The 22631-nt window shown below is 43.7% G+C and overlaps 1 protein-coding gene across 1 annotated transcript; it reads right to left on the bottom strand.

Moving 5' to 3' along the window:
* Window positions 1-2571: 2571 nt before the first annotated feature.
* mfng (MFNG O-fucosylpeptide 3-beta-N-acetylglucosaminyltransferase) lies at window positions 2572-22257 on the bottom strand. Its single transcript, XM_084002707.1, has 8 exons — window positions 21572-22257; window positions 16272-16317; window positions 16067-16169; window positions 14017-14170; window positions 8094-8179; window positions 7141-7306; window positions 3701-3786; window positions 2572-3130 (listed from the first exon to the last, which is right to left on the bottom strand). The coding sequence occupies exons 1-8, from the start codon at window positions 21968-21970 to the stop codon at window positions 3079-3081; spliced, it is 1092 nt and encodes a 363-aa protein (XP_083858833.1). The 5' UTR covers window positions 21971-22257; the 3' UTR covers window positions 2572-3078.
* Window positions 22258-22631: the final 374 nt, after the last annotated feature.

The raw sequence follows: 22631 nt of genomic DNA, 5'->3' as shown, positions 1-22631 counted from the left end.
GTGAGTGTGAATGGTTGTCTGTCTCTACATGTCGGCCCTGTGATAGACTGGCGTCCTGTCCAGGGTGTACCCTGCCTTCGCCCAATGATAGCTGGGATCGGCTCCAGCCCCCCCGTGACCCTGAATACAGGATAAGCGGTAGAAAATGGATGGATGGATGGATGTTTTACTAGATTTCTCTCTATATCGTTATTTTATTGTTTATTACTTCTCATGCACAGAAATTATTATATATTATTATATACTAGCTGATGGGTTGGGTGATAATTTGTTGATAAGAATTCTACATCTGGGAAATATATTTTTTCTCTATAATTTCCCTTGAAACCTTGCTGTTGATTTAGCATTTTTGCATTATCCTAATTAAATGAGAGGATACTCTTCATTAAGTATTTAATTCGCTCACCAGGCTTTACCATGCGGTTATTTAATATTCACTATTCATTCATTGAATTACAGAATGTTTTCGCTCTTAAAGCTCTTCATGCTGTTGGTGTCTCACATGTATGAGGTGAAGCTTTACAGCGGCTGTGACAAACTGATCAATTCTCCCATTAAATATTGGGATGTAAGTAATGAAGTAAAATGAAAACTGTCAATCTTATTGCTTGAATATATTTTGAACACAAGTTTCCGTGGTGATTCTGGAGTAAAAAGCCATTGGCCTCTCACACCTCCAGCGTCCTCGCAGCCTCCTCCATCATGTCATTGTTACCCAGACAGCCTTTCTTTACAAGGCCCCGTCACTTTTCCGTGATGGACGGAGGCGACGAGGGCGGCGTTCTGCTGACAGCTGTAACATTGACCCGGTCCTCCGCCGCCACCGTTCACTCCCGTTTATGGACAGCCGAGGCCGTAAATCCAGCCAACGAGGAGACGCGGGAATATTGTTTTCACACACTCAGAGACGACCTCCACCGGCGTGGCATAATGAATACAGTGAAGATACCAGGTCATTAGCGCTGCGTTGGGACGATTGCACCTTTTTGCTAGATTAATATCCATAAATCATTACTGGGTTCAATATGGGAAGTTAGCAAATACAAGTAGCACTTAGGAGGCAAGCTCCGGCTCCTGAAAGTGCAGCCAACATTGAAGTGCCTTAAACTGTCATTCTCCCTGCTGGCCACCAGAGGGCGACTCCTCTCTGGTTGTATAGAAGTCTATAAGAAAATGGTCCTACTTCTCTCTGCTGGCCACCAGGGGGCGACTCCTCTCTGGTTGTATAGAAGTCTATGAGAAAATGGTCCTACTTCTCTCTGCTGACCACCAGGGGGCGACTCCTTTCTGGTTGTATAGAAGTCTATAAGAAAATGGTCCTACTTCTCTCTGCTGGCCACCAGGGGGCGACTCCTCTCTGGTTGTATAGAAGTCTATGAGAAAATGGTCCTACTTCTCTCTTGATAAGAAAAGCATATTTTGGCCAGTAAAGCCACATTTAAAGAGCTACAACTATGTGAAAGTGTATTAAATGTTGTTCCCTGCTCATTATGGAGAGTTGTAACACTCAACTAATCACATTCCAACACAAACACGTGTAATTCAGTCAAGTGTGTCAAGTAAAGTGATCAGAATCAGATCAATCAGAAACATGAACTCATTTAAAGTCACAGTGTGCAAGAAAAAGTGACAGAAACACTTTGTTAAAACCTTGTCAGACCCACATTCTGCTGGTTTCAGCTGAACTCCTCCAGACGTTCACTGGCCCTTTTAATTCAAGATGAAAAATGGATGCAACTGAGGCGAACGGGGCCGAGAGGAAGTTCATTTTTAACTCTCGACCTCGGGAGATTGTGTACAAACCTGTAAACGGAGAGGAGGAGGAGGAGGAGGAGGAGGAGGAGGAGGAGGAGGAGGAGGAGATGGGAGGGGGTGATGAAGAGGAGGGAGGGGAGGAGGTCTGACTGAGGAGGACAATGGGGGTCCGAATGGTTGATTATGTGCAGACAAGGACACCGTCGCCTTCACAACAACACACACACACACACACAAAATCAATACAAACTCAAATAATAAATAATCCACCTGAAAAACTCAATGTTGGTGCAGACAGTAGAAACTACATCGATGCGTGTGTGAATGTAAATAAAGGAGTCGAAAGACTATAAATGCAGGTCCATTTACTATCGATCTGGTGAATTTCCATTATTGGGATAATTGTATATTTCGTCCATCATATTTATATATTTCTTTTATTTGTCCTTTAAGATCTCCGCTGAAAGAAATGTGATATTTCTGTCTTTGATGTAATAAAGCCATGAGTTGGGACGGCGTTATCAGCTGTAACCACTGTATGGGAGCTAGCTAGTGGGGCACATATGCTAACATAAGCTAACATATGCTAACATACGCTAACATAAGCTTACATATGCTAATAGATGCTAACATATGCAAACATGCACACCCAGCTATGTCACGAAGGGAAGGAGAAGCTCCGATAACAACACACACAGAGGGAACAGTTGTCTGCTGCCTTATCAATGTGCTCTGTATGTCGTATAGAAAAACTTTAGAAGTCATTTAGATGATCATAAAGGAAATAAATCCAAACAAAGTTATAAAATAAATGTAAATTTAAAAGAAATATTTACAATTTCATGTTTAGTTTTGTCAAGAAACAAACAATCAATCACATTCACACCTCATTGATCCTGCATGTCTTTGGACTGAAGGAGGAACCCGGGTAGAACCTGGAGAACCCGGGGAGAACATGCAAACACCGCACAGAAGGAACCCGAACCAGGATCCAACAAATCCACTTAAGTGCTTCACGTCCACATCAAATAAAATCCTCCCAAACAGTATTAGAGACTACATCTTCCCCTAATAACGTCTGTTTGTAACATCTAAAGAAGAGTCTTATTTACAGAGTCCAGCAGAGTCCAGCAGAGTCCGTCTGATCTATCTAAGCAGGTCCAGCAGAAGCAGATCTGTCCGAGGCTTCACTTCTACTGCATCTCAAACCGTTCCATCACAATAAATCCAGGAGTTTTCTCTGCTTTTAGACCAGACCAGGAAAAGTAGTCCGTCCTGCAGGTCCCAGGTCTTGTCTGGGAGCTGGAGTCCTCTATGGAGATCTCAAGGACACCAGCTGGTGAACGGGTACAGGATGCAGTGGATGGTCTTAAACCTGCAGAGGACAGAAGAGATTAAACCTTCTCACTGTTACTGATGTTTGACTTTCGTCTCCAAGTTTTAAGCTCAAATTGAGCGGGTGACGTTACCATGACGACGTCCACTTATACAATCTATGTGTTAACCAAGAGACCACCAGGAACCAGGAAGTCCTCAAGTCCAGGGGTTTTCTTTGATACAACTAAGTATAACTTTATTTAAACGACCCTCTCAGGTCAGAGACTGCAGTGACCCTCGGTAACCATGACAACAGGCATTCCAGCCCCCATCAGCAGGATGGACCTGGACCGACGCTAAAGGAAAGAAAGCTGAAGCAACTAAAAATAGAACAGTGACCGTCAACACTGGAATATTTGTGCTTCTTCATCATTTTTACCTTCCAGCAAGGAGATTTTGTTTTTAGCTGTTTGTTTGTCTGAAATCTCAAAAACATCTTTTTTTGATGAAAATTGTTGGAAAGTGAGTGAGAACAATTTATGCATAATCTGGTATCTCTATGTCACCTTTACGATGACATGTATGTTGTGTTGAATAAGTGAAAAATGTGCAACATATGGAGATGAACCTGGACGGGTCGTCCTCCTTCGAGAAGCTTCCTTTCACCTCGATGCTGTTCATCTTGTTCTCAAACATCCCATAACTCAGAGTCACCTGGAGGAGGAGGAGGAGGAGGGGGAGGAGGAGGAGGGGGAGGGGGAGGAGGAGGAGATTCTTTGATTTATTTAACAGTACTTTAAAAACAAACAAACAGTTGTACAATCAATAAATCAGTTGAGGAACGATGCACAGCAGTTCCTCATGAGCCCTGTTGTTCAAACACATCCATGTTCTCTGTGATCCAGCCTCAGTCTGGCCACCAGGTGGTTTAGGACTAGGACCCTCCCTCTAAAAGACATTTGTGTGTGGACCCACCTCCACTTGGCTATCTATTATTTCTGTGATGTTTTCACAGTTTTTCTTTCCGATGTGGATACCGAGATATTTTTTAAGCCTTCTCTTTTCCATATGAGGCTTTGAGAGAGAACAGGGAGGCCCTCACTCCACTCACCAACAGCACACTCTGAATGTCGCTGTAGAGCACCTTGATCTTGGCTATGAGACCCAAACCTCTCCATGACCTTCCAAAGGAAACCGTGTTCAACGCAGTCAAAAGCCTTTTCTTGATCTAATGAGATCAACCCAGTGTTTATGCCTAATGAACTGGAGACCTCCAAAACATCCCGAATGAGGTAGATATTATCTACCATATACCTGCCGGGCACACAGTACGTCTGGTCCCGGTGGGGAATCTGCTCCATGGTTCCTCTCAGTCTCGTGGCCAAGACTTTGGAAAGTATTTTATAAAATGTGCAGAGGAGAGAGACAGGTTTTGATGTCCTGTAGGTTACCTTTCTTTGGTAAGAGGGTGATGACGGCTCTCCGACAGGACAGAGGCAGTGACCCAGACACCAGGCTCTCATTAGAAACATCCAAGATGTCCTGGGCCAAGATGTTCCAGAAACCTTATAGAACAGTGAGGCCGTCGATGGAGCCTTTTCCCTGCATGCTCTGCAGCGCAGCATACAGCTCCTGCAAAGTCAGTGGGCTGTCGAGCTGCGAGTTAGCCTCTCTGGACATTTGAGGAAGTCCACCACAGACCTCCTCCATCAGTTCTTCCTTGGTCTTAAACTTACTGTAGAGGCATAAAACTCAACAGCTCTATTCCTAATCAGGCCCGGCGCTGTCAGCTCTCGTCTGTCTCAGAGAGTGGATTTGTCTCCTCTGACCTTGTCTCCTCTCTAGTCCAAAGAAGAAACCCGATGGAGCATCCATCTCCGTTATGTTCTGATCCCAGGACCGGACCAGTACTTTAGTGTCCAGCATATGTCCTTGGTTTCCTGTGGACTCACTTACACACTCGAGATCCACAATATCAATCTCCAGATCTCTGATAGATCTGGTGATGTCACGTGTGACATTGAAAGTGTGCTGCTGACATAAGAGTTTAATTTGGATCTTTCCATGGTCCCACCACTGCCTCAGACTGACAAACTCGGCTTTTTTCTGTCTAAAATCGTTCCAAAAATAGCTAAAAGCCTCTCTGAAAGATTTATCAACAGTTAAAACAGAGTTAAAATGCCGTTAAAAGGCGCTTTTAGGTCAAATGTTTCTGATAAAAACGTTACATAAAACTAGTGCTGTCAATATTAACGCGTTAATCTTTGCGTTAATTATGAAATATTTAACGCGTTATCTTTTTTAACGAAATTAACGCCGCTGTGTTTTGTTTACTTCCCGTGGCGGCTGACGTAAGACCTATGACGACTTGTGCCACAAAGCCGTTAGCCATTCGTTTTTAACGGAGTTCAGTGTAAGATTTTGGCTGAGGCTGCGGCGTCAGCGGGGGGGGAGGGGGGGATCGTGGCGAGCGATCACCGAGCAGTTTTTTAAATGATCCCGGTGATTTGTCTGCGTGAGAAACACTAGATGTGGCGTGTGCTGCTTCCTCTGACGATGTAAACAGGTCTGTCTCAGTAACGGGCTGAATGTAAAGGAGGACGAAGCTTGTTGTTCTATGGAGTGAAAAGGATTTATCATTCTGACTTCACAGCAGAATATTTCCTTGTTCTTGTTTCCATATCTACATGTTCTATTGTGGACCTTTTTGAAATGTTCTGTTAGTGAATAAGAAATATAAGAAATATGCCTTTTTCAAGCTGACAGTTAATTTTGATGGCCTTGATGGTTTCTTTGGAAATCTGTCGTTCACATGAGAGAATCTGTGCTTAAAGTTAAAAAAGCTGCTATTTAATAGTATTTGAATTTAAATACTTCCTTTGTGTTGATTCTACATAAATTCCATCATTTTACATTTAAATATCCATTATAACATACTTTATTCTTAAGAAGAAAGAAAGCGATTAATTGTGCGATTAATTAGTTGGTTTTTTTAATCGATTGACAGCACTACATAAAACCAAAGAATGGTCCGTAAAACCAACTGGTAAAATCCTACACATTTTTACAATACCAATTCTGTGCTTAAAAACATAAAAACAGTCAAGTCTGGCCAAAGATATTCTGTTTTCACTAACGTGGGACCATGTGTGCCGTCTGCAGCCTGTGTGCATCCTTCTCCACATGTCCACCAGGTCACAGGAGGAGACCAGCTGCCTCAAGGCATGCTGGGATACTGGATGAGGCTCTGCATGGTTGCGATCCATTTTCAGTGCAGTTAAAATCCCCACCCACAAATAAATAATCCTCCGAGTCACCGCTATTTAAAACATCGTTCACCTTTTCAAAGAAGTGTTTCCTCTCTGTACCGTTGTTTGGAGCAGATGTTGATAAAAACCACATTAAAATGCTCAAAGCGAGCTTTAACTAAAGGGCACCTCCCCTCCACCACATGCCTGACCTCCAGAGAGGCTGGAGTAAAACCACTAGATAACAGGAAGCTGAGGGTGGTGTGATGGCTTAGGGTCACTCCTCCTTCCCATTCTCTGCTCCAGTCTGCCTCGTTCCCAACATCGCTGTGTGTTTCTTGTAGAAACAGGACATCAATGTGCTTCATTCCTGCCATTTTAAACACTACTGCCCTCTTTCATGTCTCCCTCGCACCATTCACCCGGACCCTGACCTGCCTTTTCCACCTCACCTGTTTCACCCACATCCTTGACCAACTCATCACCTCTCACCTCACCCACCCGGCTAGGACAAGCCCTGATCAGATGTCCCTCTTCGCCACATCCAAAACACTTTACAGTGGACAAAGTTGCAAGCAACACATAATCATCCACACGGACTCTGAAGCGGTGATCAAACTCTCCGTCCTTGTTGTTTAGGAGCATGAAGAGCTGTCTGCGGTCAGACACTACGTGTCTCAGCAGAGGAGACTTACAGCCCGGCAACACCTTCCTGATCGGTGACACCAGCTTCCCATGTCGGGACGGTTCTTTAATTAGGAAGTCATCACTAATTAAAGGAGGCACGTTAGACAGTGTGATTTTTGTGGCCAGTCCCTACCTGGTGCGGGAGGCTCCTGTGTCTGACCAGCAGCAGGTTCTCCAGGTGTGAGTGGAACAGAGGACAGTGGACCATGGAGACCCCCAGCCTCTTCTCCACGATGAAGCCCACCGTGCAGTCGTCAGGGAGACGGATCCTCGCCGAGGTCTGCTGGAACCGCACACCACTGATACACACACACACACACACACACATACACACACACACACACACACACACACACAAATACACACACAAATACATACACACACACACACACACACACACACACACAAATACATACACACACACACACACACACATACACATACACACACACACACACACACACACACACACATACACACACACACAAATACATACACACACACACACACACATACACACACACACACACACACACACACACAAATACATACACACACACACAAATACATAGACACACATACACACACACAAATACATAGACACACACACACACACAAGTACAAATACATAGACACACACACATACACACACACACATACACACACACACACACACACAAATACACACACACACACAAATACATACACACACACACACACGCATGAACACACACACATAAACACACATACATTTACACACACACACACACACACACACAATGATGGATTCATTAGAAACATACATTCATGGCTTGACGTTAGCTAGCATAGATGCTTGTTAGCATCGTAATAAACTCACTGCCGCTCCGTTTTAGTTTAGTTTAGTTTTTCCTACAGTGGCCCTGATACGCTGTCGTAAGAGTCTCTTCAAGTTTATTTTTATTGATTGAACGCCATAAAATTATAAACCATTTTGGAGTAAATGTGTTTTTGATGGACTCATGAAATCATTAAAGGAAGTTCTGATGGAACCTGAACCCTGGAGAGTCCAGGACTCGGACTAATGTGAACCTTTTTTATAAGCACCTGGCCCACGGAGACATCTTCTCCGCCAGACGCCGACTTAGACAGAATCCGGCTCCCCCGGTGGCGAACCAGAACCGCACCTCCCTCTGAACGACAAACACACGCACACACACACAAACAAACACACACACACACACACAAACAGATATTTGTATATTATATGCTGATACATATTAAACTAAATCACTAGTTTCAACAACTGAGGCGAGAAACAGGAAGTGATCATCTCAGATTTTTTTGCAATCAGTGAAGGAAGTGACCATATTTGGACTGTGGAGGAGCGACAGGTGGATCAGAGCAGCACCCCGAGCAGCACCATTACTGGATCTGGATCCATGTGGATTCTGGTGTTGAAGCTGCTAACAAAGTTAGCTTCATGATTCAAAGTCAACATTACAGCTAAGTGTTAAAGAGGAAGTAGCCGTTAGTCTTTCAATTAGCCTGTCAATGCTAACCGCTAGCATACACCTATTTTATTCTAATCCTTAGCATACACTTAGCTAATTCTAATTGCTAGCATACACATAGATAATGCTAATTTCTAGCATACACGTAGCTAATGCTAACCCCTAGAATACACTTAGCTAATGCTAATCGCTAGCATACACGTCGGTCACCATAGCATGCCCGAGCACTGATTGGACGACCACAGAAAAGGTAGCACAGTTTCTCTTTAAGCCTTTTTTCCCTCAACTTTGTCTTGGGTGTTTTTGTTTTTATCGTGACAGAATCTTCCGCTCCGACAAACAAAGTCTGTAGCAGATAAGAAGAACAGGAGAGCGATTCGCTCTCCGACCCTGAATAATAAAGTGCACTACTTTCTGCTATCTGCTGGCTTTCCCTCAGACTCCTGCTGATTGGTCGCTCTGATGTATGGATCGTTGTTGTCTGCTCACTCGGCCGTTTGTTTGTGTTTATTTCCTTCAGTTAAAAACGGTTTATTGTGTTCGTCACCGCGGCAGCATTAGAGTCTCTGGATGCTGTAATCTTCTTTTTGTTCAAACACATTCACTTCATCTCTACTTACCTCCGTTTATTTATTTATCCTCTCTTTCACATATTCTGTTTCCAACGTTTCTGTTCCATCCTTTGGACTTTTGGACTTTCTGTTTTATTTTTTTATTTCCTTCCTCTTTGTGTGAAACATCATTCCTTTCCTTTAAGTTACCTTTCCTTTTCCATTTATTTCCTTTGAATAATTTATATATGTCTATATTATTATATATGAATAATGTTTCTATATATTATATATAAAGTAGAGCAGTGCTGGCCATGGAAGTGATTGGAACAACCGATTTCAATTACTTGGATGGGTGAGTGAAGACTTTTGGCAATATAGTGTGTAAATATATAGATATAGATATAAATAAAAAATCTATAATAAAAAATATTATAATATTATATATAATATAAATTATATTATTTAGAATTACATATAAATAATATAAAATATAATATATCATTTATTTCCTTGTGAATTTTTGTTTAATTGTAAAGGTTCTCTCCCTCCCTCTCTCTCATCTACCTCTCAGCCTCACAAAAGTGACAGGAAATCGAAAAAGAGAGTCGGTGAGATGTAAGAAAATGGGGGGAGGAGGCGATGGCAAGGGAGCCGGGCGTTCACGTTTTTTGTTTTCTCCACCAGCCATCCGACGGTGGATGGAGAGACAAGCTGAGGGAAGAAGAGAGGAGGGAAAAAGAGTTGGAGCAAAGATCTATTTTTCTGCGTAAATTGATGCAATCAGAGCGGAGAATGTGACACGAGGGAGACGGAGAGTAATTTCAAGAAATGAGAGAGAGAGAGATTGAAAAGGGAAGGGAGGAGGGGAGAGAGGGGGAGGATGTAATTCAGGGAATCGGGATCCACTTTAACTCAACGGGATCTTATTTAATTCTACTTCGACGTGAACACACCTGAAGAAGAGCTGCATCACCAACAACACATCGACGTCCTGCAGTTTAACAACCTCCACACACACACACACACACACAGGGAGTCTCCCTGTGTGTGTGTGTGTGTGTGTGTGTGTGTGTGTGTGTGTGTGTGTGTGTGTGTGTGTGTGTGTGTGTTTTACCACCAATCAATATCCCCAATGAGACACTAATCACTCATTGATCCACTTGGATCTGGAAATCCTTCCCATGAGGACAAAAACCACGGTGCTGCATGCTTCCTGTTCATCCATCCATCATCCATCTAAACATCCATCCAACCATCATCCATCTTAACATCCATCCATCCTTCCATCCTTCCATCCATCCAACCATCCATCTATCCATCCATCATCCATCTTAACATCCATCCAACCATCCATCTATACATTCATCTTTACATCCATCCATCCATCTAAACATCCATCCAACCATCCATCCATCCATCCATCCATCATCCATCTTAACATCCATCCAACCATCCATCTATACATTCATCCATCATCCATCCAACCATCCATCTATACATTCATCCATCATCCATCTAAACATCCATCCAACCATCCATCCATCCATCCATCCATCCATCATCCATCTAAACATCCATCCATCCATCCATCCATCATCCATCTTAACATCCATCCAACCATCCATCTATACATTCATCTTTACATCCAACCATCCATCTAAACATCCATCCATCCTTCCATCCATCCAACCATCCATCCATCATCCATCTAAACATCCATCCATCCATCCATCCATCATCCATCTTAACATCCATCCAACCATCCATCTATACATTCATCTATACATCCATCTATACATCCATCCATCCATCCATCCATCCATCTATACATCCATCCATCCATCTATACATCCATCTATACATCCATCCATCCATCCATCCATCCATCTATACATCCATCCATCCATCTATACATCCATCCATCCATCTATACATCCATCCAACCATCCATCCATCCAACCATCCATCTATACATCCATCCATCCATCTATACATCCATCCATCTATACATCCATCTATACATCCATCCATCCATCCATCCATCTATACATCCATCCATCCATCCATCCATCTATACATTCATCTATACATCCATCCATCTATACATTCATCTATACATCCATCTATACATCCATCCATCCATCCATCCATCTATACATCCATCCATCCATCTATACATCCATCCATCCATCCATCTATACATCCATCCAACCATCCATCCATCCAACCATCCATCTATACATCCATCCATCTATACATCCATCTATACATCCATCCATCCATCCATCCATCTATACATCCATCCATCCATCCATCCATCTATACATTCATCTATACATCCATCCATCTATACATTCATCTATACATCCATCCATCTATACATTCATCTATACATCCATCCATCTATACATTCATCTATACATCCATCCATCCATCTATACATTCATCTATACATCCATCCATACATCCATCTATACATTCATCTATACATCCATCCATCCATCTATACATTCATCTATACATCCATCCATCCATCTATACATTCATCTATACATCCATCCATCTATACATTCGTCTATCCATCCATCCATCTATACATTCATCTATACATCCATCCATCTATACATTCATCTATACATCCATCCATCCATCCATCTATACATTCATCTATACATTCATCCATACATTCATCCATACATCCATCCAACCATCCATCTATACATTCATCTATACATCCATCCATCCATCTATACATGCATCTATACATCCATCCATCCATCCGTCCATCCATCATCCATCTTAACATCCATCCATCCATCCATCCATCCATTCATCCCTCCATCCATCCCTCCATCCGTCCATCCATCCATCCATCTATCCCTCCATCCCTCCATCCGTCCATCCATCTATACATCCATCTATCCCTCCATCCCTCCATCCATCCATCTATATATCCCTCCATCCCTCCATCCGTCCATCCATCCATCCATCTATCCCTCCATCCCTCCATCCGTCCATCCATCTATACATCCATCTATCCCTCCATCCCTCCATCCATCCCTCCATCCCTCCATCCATCCATCCATCCATCTATATATCCCTCCATCCATCCATCCATCCATCCATCCATCCATCCATCCCTCCATCCATCTATACATCCCTCCATCCGTCCATCCACCCCCCTAAGGACCCCTCCTGGTGATAGAGGTAATGAAAGTGGGAGTATGGATTTTGAGTGTTTAACCCCAGTCGGTTGCTGTTTGTCAGAAAACCAATAAAAGGAGACATCACCTTGTTTTAAAGTTAATCAGTGTCTTCAGAGAGAACGTTTAAAAAAGGAAGGAACAATGGATGGATAGAAAAGCGTGAAGGAAGAACAAATACAAGACAGAATTTTTTTTTTTTTTTTTTTCCCCACATTGTGGGTTTTGTGGTTTTGGCCATAATTCCTGACAGTTATGATGACATCAACTTAAACCACAGACAGACTATTTGGGAGTTTAAGATGTCATTTAATTAATTTGTTAATTCAAAAGAAGCGGACCGGTTTCACATTTCCATTCTGGGAAAGAGGAAAAACACTCTCACTGCTTCGTCTGCTAGCCAATCAGCAGAGATCCGCCTGAACGCTGCTGTGATGGTGCTAACTGGAACCCAAAGTGGTTCTTCAGAGTGATGCCATAGAAGAACCACTTCTGGTTCCACAAAGAACCTTTCAACCAAGGTTCTTTAAAGAACCCACAAAGTTGTGTCACAGAACCATCAAAAACACTTCTGGTTCTTTGAAGAACTTAAAAAAAAGTTTCTCTGAATAAAAAAAAAGTTCTTTGTGGGCCCAAATGGTTCAATAAAGAACCCCTTTCAAATGGTTCTTCAGTGAAAAGTTCTTCCAAGGATTAAATGGTTCTTTAGTAGGTGATGGTTCTTCGTGGAAACACATAGCCTTTTAAAGAACCAGTTAGGAACCGTTATTTCTCTGTTTGTACAGAACATTTATGATCGTTGCATATTATGGTTGCATACAGAGAGGCCAGGTCCCGCCCTCCCTGGTGGACCTTATTTTGGATTAATATGAATAGTTGGTAAAACACAAATAAGGAAGAACGACAGAATATGACCAAGTAAGCAAGGATAGAAAAAGGTTGTAAGAGAAGGATTCCTGAGGGTCTGGAGGGTTAGCAGAAATAAATAATGTGTGTAGAGAAAGAGAAGGAAGCAGAATGTCGGGAGGCAGGAGGACGTAGAGGAGATGAATGTCTCTCTGAGGGGTCACCCTGCCTCGCCGAGTTATCGCTGCAAATAAAGTCCGTTTGGGTGTCAGACCAGTTTTTAGTGTTTCCAATCCCGGGGTCCGGGGCTCTGGGGGGACATCTTCTGGTAGGAGACTGTCAGCAAAAATGACCAGACTGCAGAGCCCCTTGTTAAACTGCCCCCCCCTCCCCTCGGTCGGTCCCCTGATAGCACAGATACGATCTAGTCTGCCCGACCTCTATCACACTGACGAAGGTGGAAGTGAGAATCTGTAGTCGCAGGAAACAAGTTCTAGTGAAGATAGCTTCGGAAGTCAAAAATGTTGTTTGGACTACGGAGCTTCGATGTTTCATAACCCTCATGAAAATATCTTAACACACCCAACATGATTGGTTGATGCTTTTAATCGAGTCACTTTTTCGCCAAATAATATTTGTGTGCTTGGCGAAAGCAGTCACGATGAAAAAAGAAAACATAAATATCGGCATGCAATTTAATCGCACAAAAAAACGCGCTGTATATTGATGAATCCATGGTGCTGAAGTAGAAGACGGATTTGTAACTGCGACTTTTTCTCGAAGTCCCTGACATAGCTAACTGGATCACGCAAAACACCTGCTGCCTCTTTGTTTAGGGTGAGTTGAGCAACGACGTTTGCATGTATTTAGCCGGAACAATTCTGAATTGAATGATATAAACAGTGTGGAATACCGTGGCGTTGCCCTCCAGCAGCTCGTGGGCGGTGATGGGCTTGTCCAGGCTCGGTTTGCCCACGTAGATGTCTCCGTCCTGGGGAAAGGCCGAGAGGAGGGAGAGGAGCGCCTCCGGGTTCACGTAGTTATCATCGTCCACGTGACAAAACCACCTGAGGAGAAAAAAGATGTAGTTATATATATTATACTATAATATACATATTTATATATATATAATCAATGTTCTCTCCTCCTGTTGATATCAGATCAGAGTTTTACATCATGAAACCTCCCAAAGACTTCACATTTTCTTTCAAAAGCATCCCCTGCTTCCTGGTCTGGTGGACTCTAAATGGACCATAATGTACTAAATGAACATCATGCTGGATTGAAGAAGACTTGAAACTAGAGATTGAGACCATAAACTCATGTTTACAACGTTTACTGAGATAATACATCAAGAGAGAAGTAGGACCATTTTCTCATAGACTTCTATACAACCAGAGAGGAGTCGCCCCCTGGTGGCCAGCAGAGAGAAGTAGGACCATTTTCTCATAGACTTCTATACAACCAGAGAGGAGTCGCCCCCTGGTGGCCAGCAGAGAGAAGTAGGACCATTTTCTCATAGACTTCTATACAACCAGAGAGGAGTCGCCCCCTGGTGGCCAGCAGAGAGAAGTAGGACCATTTTCTCATAGACTTCTATACAACCAGAGAGGAGTCGCCCCCTGTTGGCCAGTAGAGAGTATGACAGTTTAAGGCATTGGATTCACTTTTTACAACCAAGAAGAATTAAAGTCCTACAAGGCAGAAAAACCACCTATAATGTATCCTGTTGTCCTCTTAGCATGAATATAATGAATTCCAATAAAGAGTAATAAAGCAGTTTGATGTCTTCTGGCACCTTAACGACCGGACATGAAGTTGAAGTCTCGTTCCTGACTCTTCAAGGTCCAAGCGAGCTGCTGGTCCCGGAGTGAAGTCTGGTTTCCGGCGTCGTGGCTGCACAACAACAACAACACGAGCGGCGTCCGTCCAAACAGAACAGCTGCACTTCCCTTTTTCAGTCCAAACAACAAAGAGGCTCCTGGAAGCGAAACCAGCCGTCTTCTCTGCCATCGCATCCACACGACAGCAGTGGAAGCCTGAGTCACACGCCAGGCACAAGCTGCTGAGCCTCACTGTGTTTTCCCACAAATCAGGAAACATGGCCGTACGTCAACAACACTTGGTTCGCTGCACGGCGGCCTGAAGCAGCCTCACTGAAACCGAGTACAATAAAAGGATGTGGCCTAAAAGTGCTGCTTATCCTCTACTTTCATGTTTTTATGGTTGTTACATTAAGTAACGATGCTGGTGGCAGAGAGTTACGAGCTGAAATCGCCGTATGAATGAGAAAAGAGAAGCTCAGTAAACCCCACACACGGAGGGAGCATGACGTCCTTCTGAATATCCTATAAAAAAATGTTTAAATCTGTAATCTGTTTGATTTCTTTGTCCACATGGGGGCAGCAGGCACAAACCTTTAAGTTGACATGGGCAAACCTTTTTTATTTACCAGGAGGCAACTTCCGGTCGTGTAAAGTCAAGCCAATGCCATGATCCATCCATCCATTCTCTCTGCTGGCCACCAGGGGGCGACTCCTCTCTGATTGTATTGAAGTCTATGAGAAAATGGTCCTTCTTCTCTCTGCTGGCCACCAGGGGGCGACTCCTCTCTGGTTGTATAGGAGTCTATGAGAAAATGGTCCTACTTCTCTCTGCTGGCCACCAGGGGGCGACTCCTCTCTAGTTGTATAGAAGTCTATGAGAAAATGGTCCTACTTCTCTCTGCTGGCCACCAGGGGGCGACTCCTCTCTGGTTGCATAGAAGTCTATGAGAAAATGGTCCTACTTCTCTCTTGATGTATTATCTCAGTAAACATTGTAATGCTGAGGTGTAACCGTGGTGTTGTCTGTCTGCAGAGACCTGTCTCACCACCTGCTGCCGTAACACACTCAACACTAAAGATGTTGATCTCTAACTGCAGTGAGGGCGGGATGACAGACAGCCCTTTAACCTGTCTCACCTCTTGTCTGAGGCCATGAAGCCGTCGTACTCGGCAGACATCTTGCAGGACAGAGCCTGCTGGCTGTGATCCGACTGGCAGCTCGTTACCACCATGTTGTAACCTGGACAGACAGGCAGACAGACAGGTTCTCACGTGACTACACCGTCAGTATTGATTAACTGTGAGGCCGTGTGTGTAAATGAGATACAAGACGACGGTTTACCTTCCAAACTCAAATCCTCGTCCTCGACGTCCGTGAAGATGAACGTCTGAACACACACACACACACACAAACACACACACACAAACACACACACACACACACACACACACACACACACACACACACAAACACACGCACACACACACACACACACACACACACACACACGCACACACACACACACACACACACACACACGCACACACACAAATCAATACCATTTTCACTGAAGCAAATTCAATGTGACGAAAACAAGGTTCCACAAACACACATTTATGATCCAAAGGGATCCAGGGGATGGATGGATGGATGGATGGATGGATGGATGGATGGATGGATGGATGGATAGATAGATAGATAGATAGATAGATAGATAGATAGATAGATAGATAGATAGATAGATAGATAGATAGATAGATAGATAGATAGATAGATAGATAGATAGATAGATAGATAGTACAACACTGACCTCTGGTGGTGTAAAATTGTAAAGACCTTTAACCCTTAGACATCCATCTTTTGTTTTTTAGGGGGTCAACAGTAGAAGCAACATACATATCATCTGAAAGCTGGGAGGCTGGAGAATCATTTTTCTCCTCATGAATCTGTAATAAACGTGGTGTCATAACTAGTGTATAAGAACATCCACAGAGTCAGGTGGTCTCTCAGGTCTGGAGTCTACGTTCCTGCCCTCTTTCTCAGGATCGTCCTCAGTTTGGTTGGTATCAGCTTTTTTAAATCTCACAGGTTCGGTGCTAAAGTTAGACAATTTCAAAGCTCTGGAATTAATAAGAACTGGTTAAAAAAAATCCTCCAAAATACCGCATGAAGACACCAAGGCCTTGAGGAAGAATGATTGGATGTGATTGGATATCTAAAATAATTCACATTTGGACAGCACTTCTGTTCTGGAAACTACCCACAAACCCCCTTATTGTCAGTACTCACAAGAAAGTCCTCCATCATCTGGTCTCCATCTCTAGTTTGTGGTGGTAAAGTTAATTATCAGAGAGGTCACTACAGGATTAATATTCCATGTTAGAAAACCTGCAAATTCAATATACATGAATAAAATCCAGGAGGGTTTGAACTTTTGCGGCGTGTTCGATGCTAAATAACCTGCAAATGTGTTCATGTGTCTTTCTGAAGGAAAACAAGAAAACTACAAAGATTTCAAACAAATTACAAAAAAACAGAATCAACCTAAAACCCTGATTGTTGTTTGTTTGTTTTAGTGTATTAAAGTCACCATCACATGATCACTCGGTTACAATCTGAAGGTTTTTAGTTTCCTTCCAGGGCTTTCAGCCTCTTCTCATGACCTTCATCTTTGTTTCGTCTTGATGGAAATGCATTAAAAAGTGATGACGTTAATAAACGTATTACTTATCAGCAGTTTACAAATTAAATAAATAATAAATCACGAAACAAAGCTGCATGACCTCGTTTGTACGCATCGATATAAAAGAAATCATAACTCCTACTTTGACCTTTGACCCCCTGAGTTCCTCTCCTCTGATCAGACCTCAAACTAACCCTGTGGTGAGGAGAGGCAGCAGCGACAGGTCGTCGTCATGGAAACGTCCTCGTAAACGGGGTCTAAGAGGAAGTTTCCCGGCGGTCCGACAGAAGGAGATAAATCTCTGCTTGTTTTGCCGTTCCCGTTAAAGGGCCATTAAGTAAGATTTGTGGCACAGAACGAGTGCGATCGATCAGGATTCTGATCAATACTTCACATTCCATCGGACTGCGTGAGGAGAATCTGGCGTTGGCAGCGTCGCCGTGTTTCAGCGGCCTCGGGGAGCCATGATCAAAGTTAACTGAGCAAACAGTGAAAAATGATTTGTGTAGATTTATCTTCTCTGAGGGGATTAAAGCCGATCTTTTATTTAGAACGCATTAATGTCTGAAGTTATTCCTTTTTACAACGTGATAATATATTGAAGAGTCGGACCAGAAGCTTTAAGGCTCGAGGACGGGGAGATGTGCTGACTGGCTTAGCTTAGCATAAAACAACAGTCACGTAACCATGACAGCCCGTAGTCTCCAGGTGGCAATGTTGCATTGTTGTTGCATTGCTGTTGTATTGTTGTTGCATTGCTGTTGCATTGTTGTTACATTGCTGTTGCATTGCTGTTGCATTGTTGTTGCTGTTGTATTGTTGTTGCATTGCTGTTGCATTGCTGTTGTATTGTTGTTGCATTGCTGTTGTATTGTTGTTGCATTGCTGTTGCGTTGTTGCATTGTTGTTGCTGTTGTATTGTTGTTGCATTGCTGTTGCATTGCTGTTGTATTGTTGTTGCATTGCTGTTGCATTGTTGTTGCATTGTTGTTGCTGTTGTATTGTTGTTGCATTGCTGTTGCATTGTTTTTGCATTGATGTTGCATTGCTGTTGCATTGTTGTTGCATTGTTGTTGCTGTTGTATTGTTGTTGCATTGCTGTTGCATTGCTGTTGTATTGTTATTGCATTGCTGTTGCATTGTTGTTGCATTGTTGTTGCTGTTGTATTGTTGTTGCATTGCTGTTGCATTGCTGTTGCATTGTTGTTGCATTGATGTTGCATTGCTGTTGCATTGCTGTTGTATTGTTGTTGCATTGCTGTTGCATTGCTGTTGCATTGCTGTTGCATTGTTGTTGCATTGTTGTTGCTGTTGTATTGTTGTTGCATTGCTGTTGCATTGCTGTTGTATTGTTATTGCATTGCTGTTGCATTGCTGTTGCATTGCTGTTGTATTGTTGTTGCATTGCTGTTGCATTGTTGTTGCATTGCTGTTGTGCAGTTTAAAGCTGCTCTAATCAATGTTTCTATATCAGCAATGGATTAAATTATTATGTGACCACAGACTGTAAATAAGAAGTGAACGTCGTCGTGGTTACGTCCCCCGTCGGTTTGTGGTCTTCGGTTTTGAAGTCTCCAGTTCAATATTTTGGCCGTCGCCATCTTGGATTATTTTGCAACCAGTAAAGGAAGTGACGCTATTTGGAGTGACGGGTGGATCTGAGCATGCAACCCGATCAGCACCCTTACTGGATCTGGATCCATTTTGATTCTATAATTCAAGGTCAACTTTACAGCTAAGTATAAAGTCATGTTAGTAGCTAACTAGGATTGGTAGTGTGGTAGCTATGTTAGCGTGGTAGCTATGTTAGCGTGGTTTTTACATACGGTCCGTTTTGGGGACAGTTTCGTGCTCTGAGGTTTGTTGTAAAAGAAGCTGCTTTGAAGCAACTTTTCACCCTGTAAAACAGACAAAGACTTTTGAGTGTGTGTGTGTGTGTGTGTGTGTGTGTGTGTGTGTGTGTGTGTGTGTGTGTGTGTGTGTGTGTGTGTCTGTTCTGCAATCTGCCTCTCCACTTCCTGTTCTGTGACCAGCTTCCGTTTTAGTATTGTTAGCGGTGTCGCTTCCCCTCGGCCCAGACAGCCTGCCTGCACGGTTTCCTGTGTGTGTGTTCGTGTATTGCTTCGATACTTGCAACCTTTGTGTGTATATTCACTTGAAAGACAAAGTCATTGGTTTTGCAGTTGATGTGTTTAAATAAAAGCCTCCCGTCTGTTGAACCTGAACCATGAGGATCAGTTCACAATTCTGATTCTTCCTGAAGCAGCAAAAGGTCTAGTTGAAACCGGTTTGACTGTCAATTTTTGCTTTGTCGGCAACTGATTTTTCTATTTCACACCAACAAAGCAACTTTGAATAAAAGTGAAAGAGAAAGATGAAGAAAAATGGGCTCTCAGAGTCAGAGAATACTCTCTAAAGAAGAGGTTTTTTAACAGGTGGGATACCTCTGGCAAAGGTCCTTAAATCTGCATCCTCTCTGCTGGCCACCAGGGGGCGACTCCTCTCTGGTTGTATAGAAGTCTACGAGAAAATGGTCCTACTTCTCTCTGCTGGCCACCAGGGGGCGACTCCTCTCTGGTTGTATAGAAGTCTATGAGAAAATGGTCCTACTTCTCTCTGCTGGCCACCAGGGGGCGACTCCTCTCTGGTTGTATAGAAGTCTATGAGAAAATGGTCCTACTTCTCTCCGCTGGCCACCAGGGGGCGACTCCTCTCTGGTTGTATAGAAGTCTATGAGAAAATGGTCCTACTTCTCTCTGCTGGCCAGCAGGGGGCGACTCCTCTCTGGTTGTATAGAAGTCTATGAGAAAATGGTCCTACTTCTCTCTGCTGGCCACCAGGGGGCGACTCCTCTCTGGTTGTATAGAAGTCTATGAGAAAATGGTCCTACTTCTCTCTGCTGGCCACCAGGGGGCGACTCCTCTCTGGTTGTATAGAAGTCTATGAGAAAATGGTCCTACTTCTCTCTGCTGGCCACCAGGGGGCGACTCCTCTCTGGTTGTATAGAAGTCTATGAGAAAATGGTCCTACTTCTCTCTTGATGTATTATCTCAGTAAACATTGTAAACATGAGTTTATGGTCTCAATCTCTAGTTTCAAGTCTTCTTCAATCCAGCATGATGTTCATTTAGTACATTATGGTCCATTTAGAGTCCACCAGACCAGAAAGCAGGGGATGCTTTAGGGGCGGGGCTTACCTGCTGATTGACAGGTCGCTACCACACTACCAATGCTAGTTAGCTACTAGGATGATTTTAACACTTGAATTTGAATTATAGAAGCTAACTTTGTTAGCAGCTTCACACAAGAATCCACATCGATCCAGATCCAGTAAAGGTGCTCGGGGTGCTGCTCTGATCCACCCGTTGCTCCTCCACAGTCCAAATATGGTCACTTCCTTCACTGGTTGCAAGAATCCAAGATGGTGACGACCAGGGCAGTTGCTAGGAATTCTGGGCCCCCTGAAAGAATATTGGTGTGGGCCCCTCTACACATTCATTGCCACCTACTGGGGGCTGTGTGTGGGCCCTATAGCGGGCTGTGGGCCCTTAGAATTGTCATCACCTTTCCCCCCTATACGACGGCGCTGGTGACGACCATAATGAGGCTTCAAAACTGTCATCCACAAACCAATGGGTGACGTCGCCATGACAACGACCTCTTCTTACCCAGTCTGTGTTTCTGACTCATTTCAAACCTTTCACACACAAAAACGCAACTCTTTAAACTGACTAAACCCTTAAAGTGAGTCGATGCTGCGGTTTGAGATTCTAAGGTTTCTGTTAGACTCTTTTTCCATCAGTTGCCAGTAAAGTTGACTAAAGACAGAAATCCCCCAACATCAACTGTACTTCTTCAAACGCAGGAAAGTTAGTGTTTCACCTAATGTACTGACTTTAAACACGTTCAGGGGTTCTTCTCTCAGAGAAGGTTTGCGGTGACCAGAACAGACACTCACGTGCGTCCTGGTCCTGGAGATCCACGTCTCCAACAGGAGCGCGAGACGCGTCTGGTGGAACCGCCCGGTGGTCTTCACTGCGATGAAGATGTCGTCCAGCTTCAGTTTCTGCCGGGTCACATGTGGTGCGCCCTCAGGGGGGGTCACATGCGCGCCCTCGGGGATCGAGCGTCCGCTGTCCCTACCCGGGTGCTGCTGCGCGCGCCCCTTGGCCGGGGACGGAGTCTCCTGCTGCTGCTGCTGGATGGAGCGGTGGTGGAGCGCGCCGGGGGACGCGCGCCGCTGAGCCGCGCCGAGTTTGGGGGGGCTGCTGGTGCGTAATTGGAAATCCACGTAGAGGACGATGAAGAAGGTGAAGATGAAGATGGGCAGCTTCCGGCGCATCCATCTCTTCTGCATGTTAGAGATGAATAAAAGTGATTTCTCTTCTCATAAAGCAGGAAAAAAGAAAGCTGTCTGTTTGAGTTTCTCCATCACGCGTCACGTCTTCCTCCTCTGACTGTCACTTGTTCCTCATTGATCAACTCATAGGTTGCGTCACTGTAGACCGTCGAACACAATCATGTGATAATCCCGTTTTATAATCCCGAGGCTCCGCTGCGTGACGACGTGGTTCCCCCTCATCACTTTATGCGTAAAAGTCACTGATTGTGTGACTTTGTCGCCGTTCAGCCCACCAGTTGCCCCCCCAGCGTCAAGCTGCATGGAGTCAGTGGAGGGCACTTCCTGCCATAGATTTCAAAATAAAACCACACGGGTGAGAATTCGAGTGAACTTCCGGTTATAATCTGCCTTTTTATTTATGATTAGGGGAGAAAGAGAGATTTCTTCATCTTTTTAGAACAAAATCCATTTTTTTGTTCCTCGTGGATCCACGTGGGTCTCAGCTTTCCAGTCATGCAGTTACAAGATTAAGAGCCTGTATTTATGCAGCAATATTCTTATGCACAATTTTAGAATAGGCAAAAATAACTGCTCCAAAATGCATTGATCCGCATAAAGTGGTCTGAAAGAAGACTCGTGGGTATAGACTTTCCTTATACTTAGGGCCGGCTCAGGC

The sequence above is a fragment of the Eutrigla gurnardus genome (assembly GCF_963514095.1).
Source record: "Eutrigla gurnardus genome assembly, chromosome: 3".
Classification (NCBI taxonomy): domain Eukaryota; kingdom Metazoa; phylum Chordata; class Actinopteri; order Perciformes; family Triglidae; genus Eutrigla; species Eutrigla gurnardus.
This window is presented reverse-complemented; position numbering and strand designations above follow the sequence as displayed.

Bases quoted from the DNA above. Each gene is read 5' to 3' on its own strand.
- mfng (XM_084002707.1), bottom strand. From the start codon at position 21,970: ATGCAGAAGAGATGGATGCGCCGGAAGCTGCCCATCTTCATCTTCACC. The intron at 14,171-16,066 runs GTGAGACAGGTT...TTTTCTCCTCAG, and splicing joins TTCATGGCCTCAGACAAGAG to GTGGTTTTGTCACGTGGACG. The intron at 7,307-8,093 runs GTGCTTATAAAA...TGTGTGTATCAG, and splicing joins AAGATGTCTCCGTGGGCCAG to TGGTGTGCGGTTCCAGCAGA.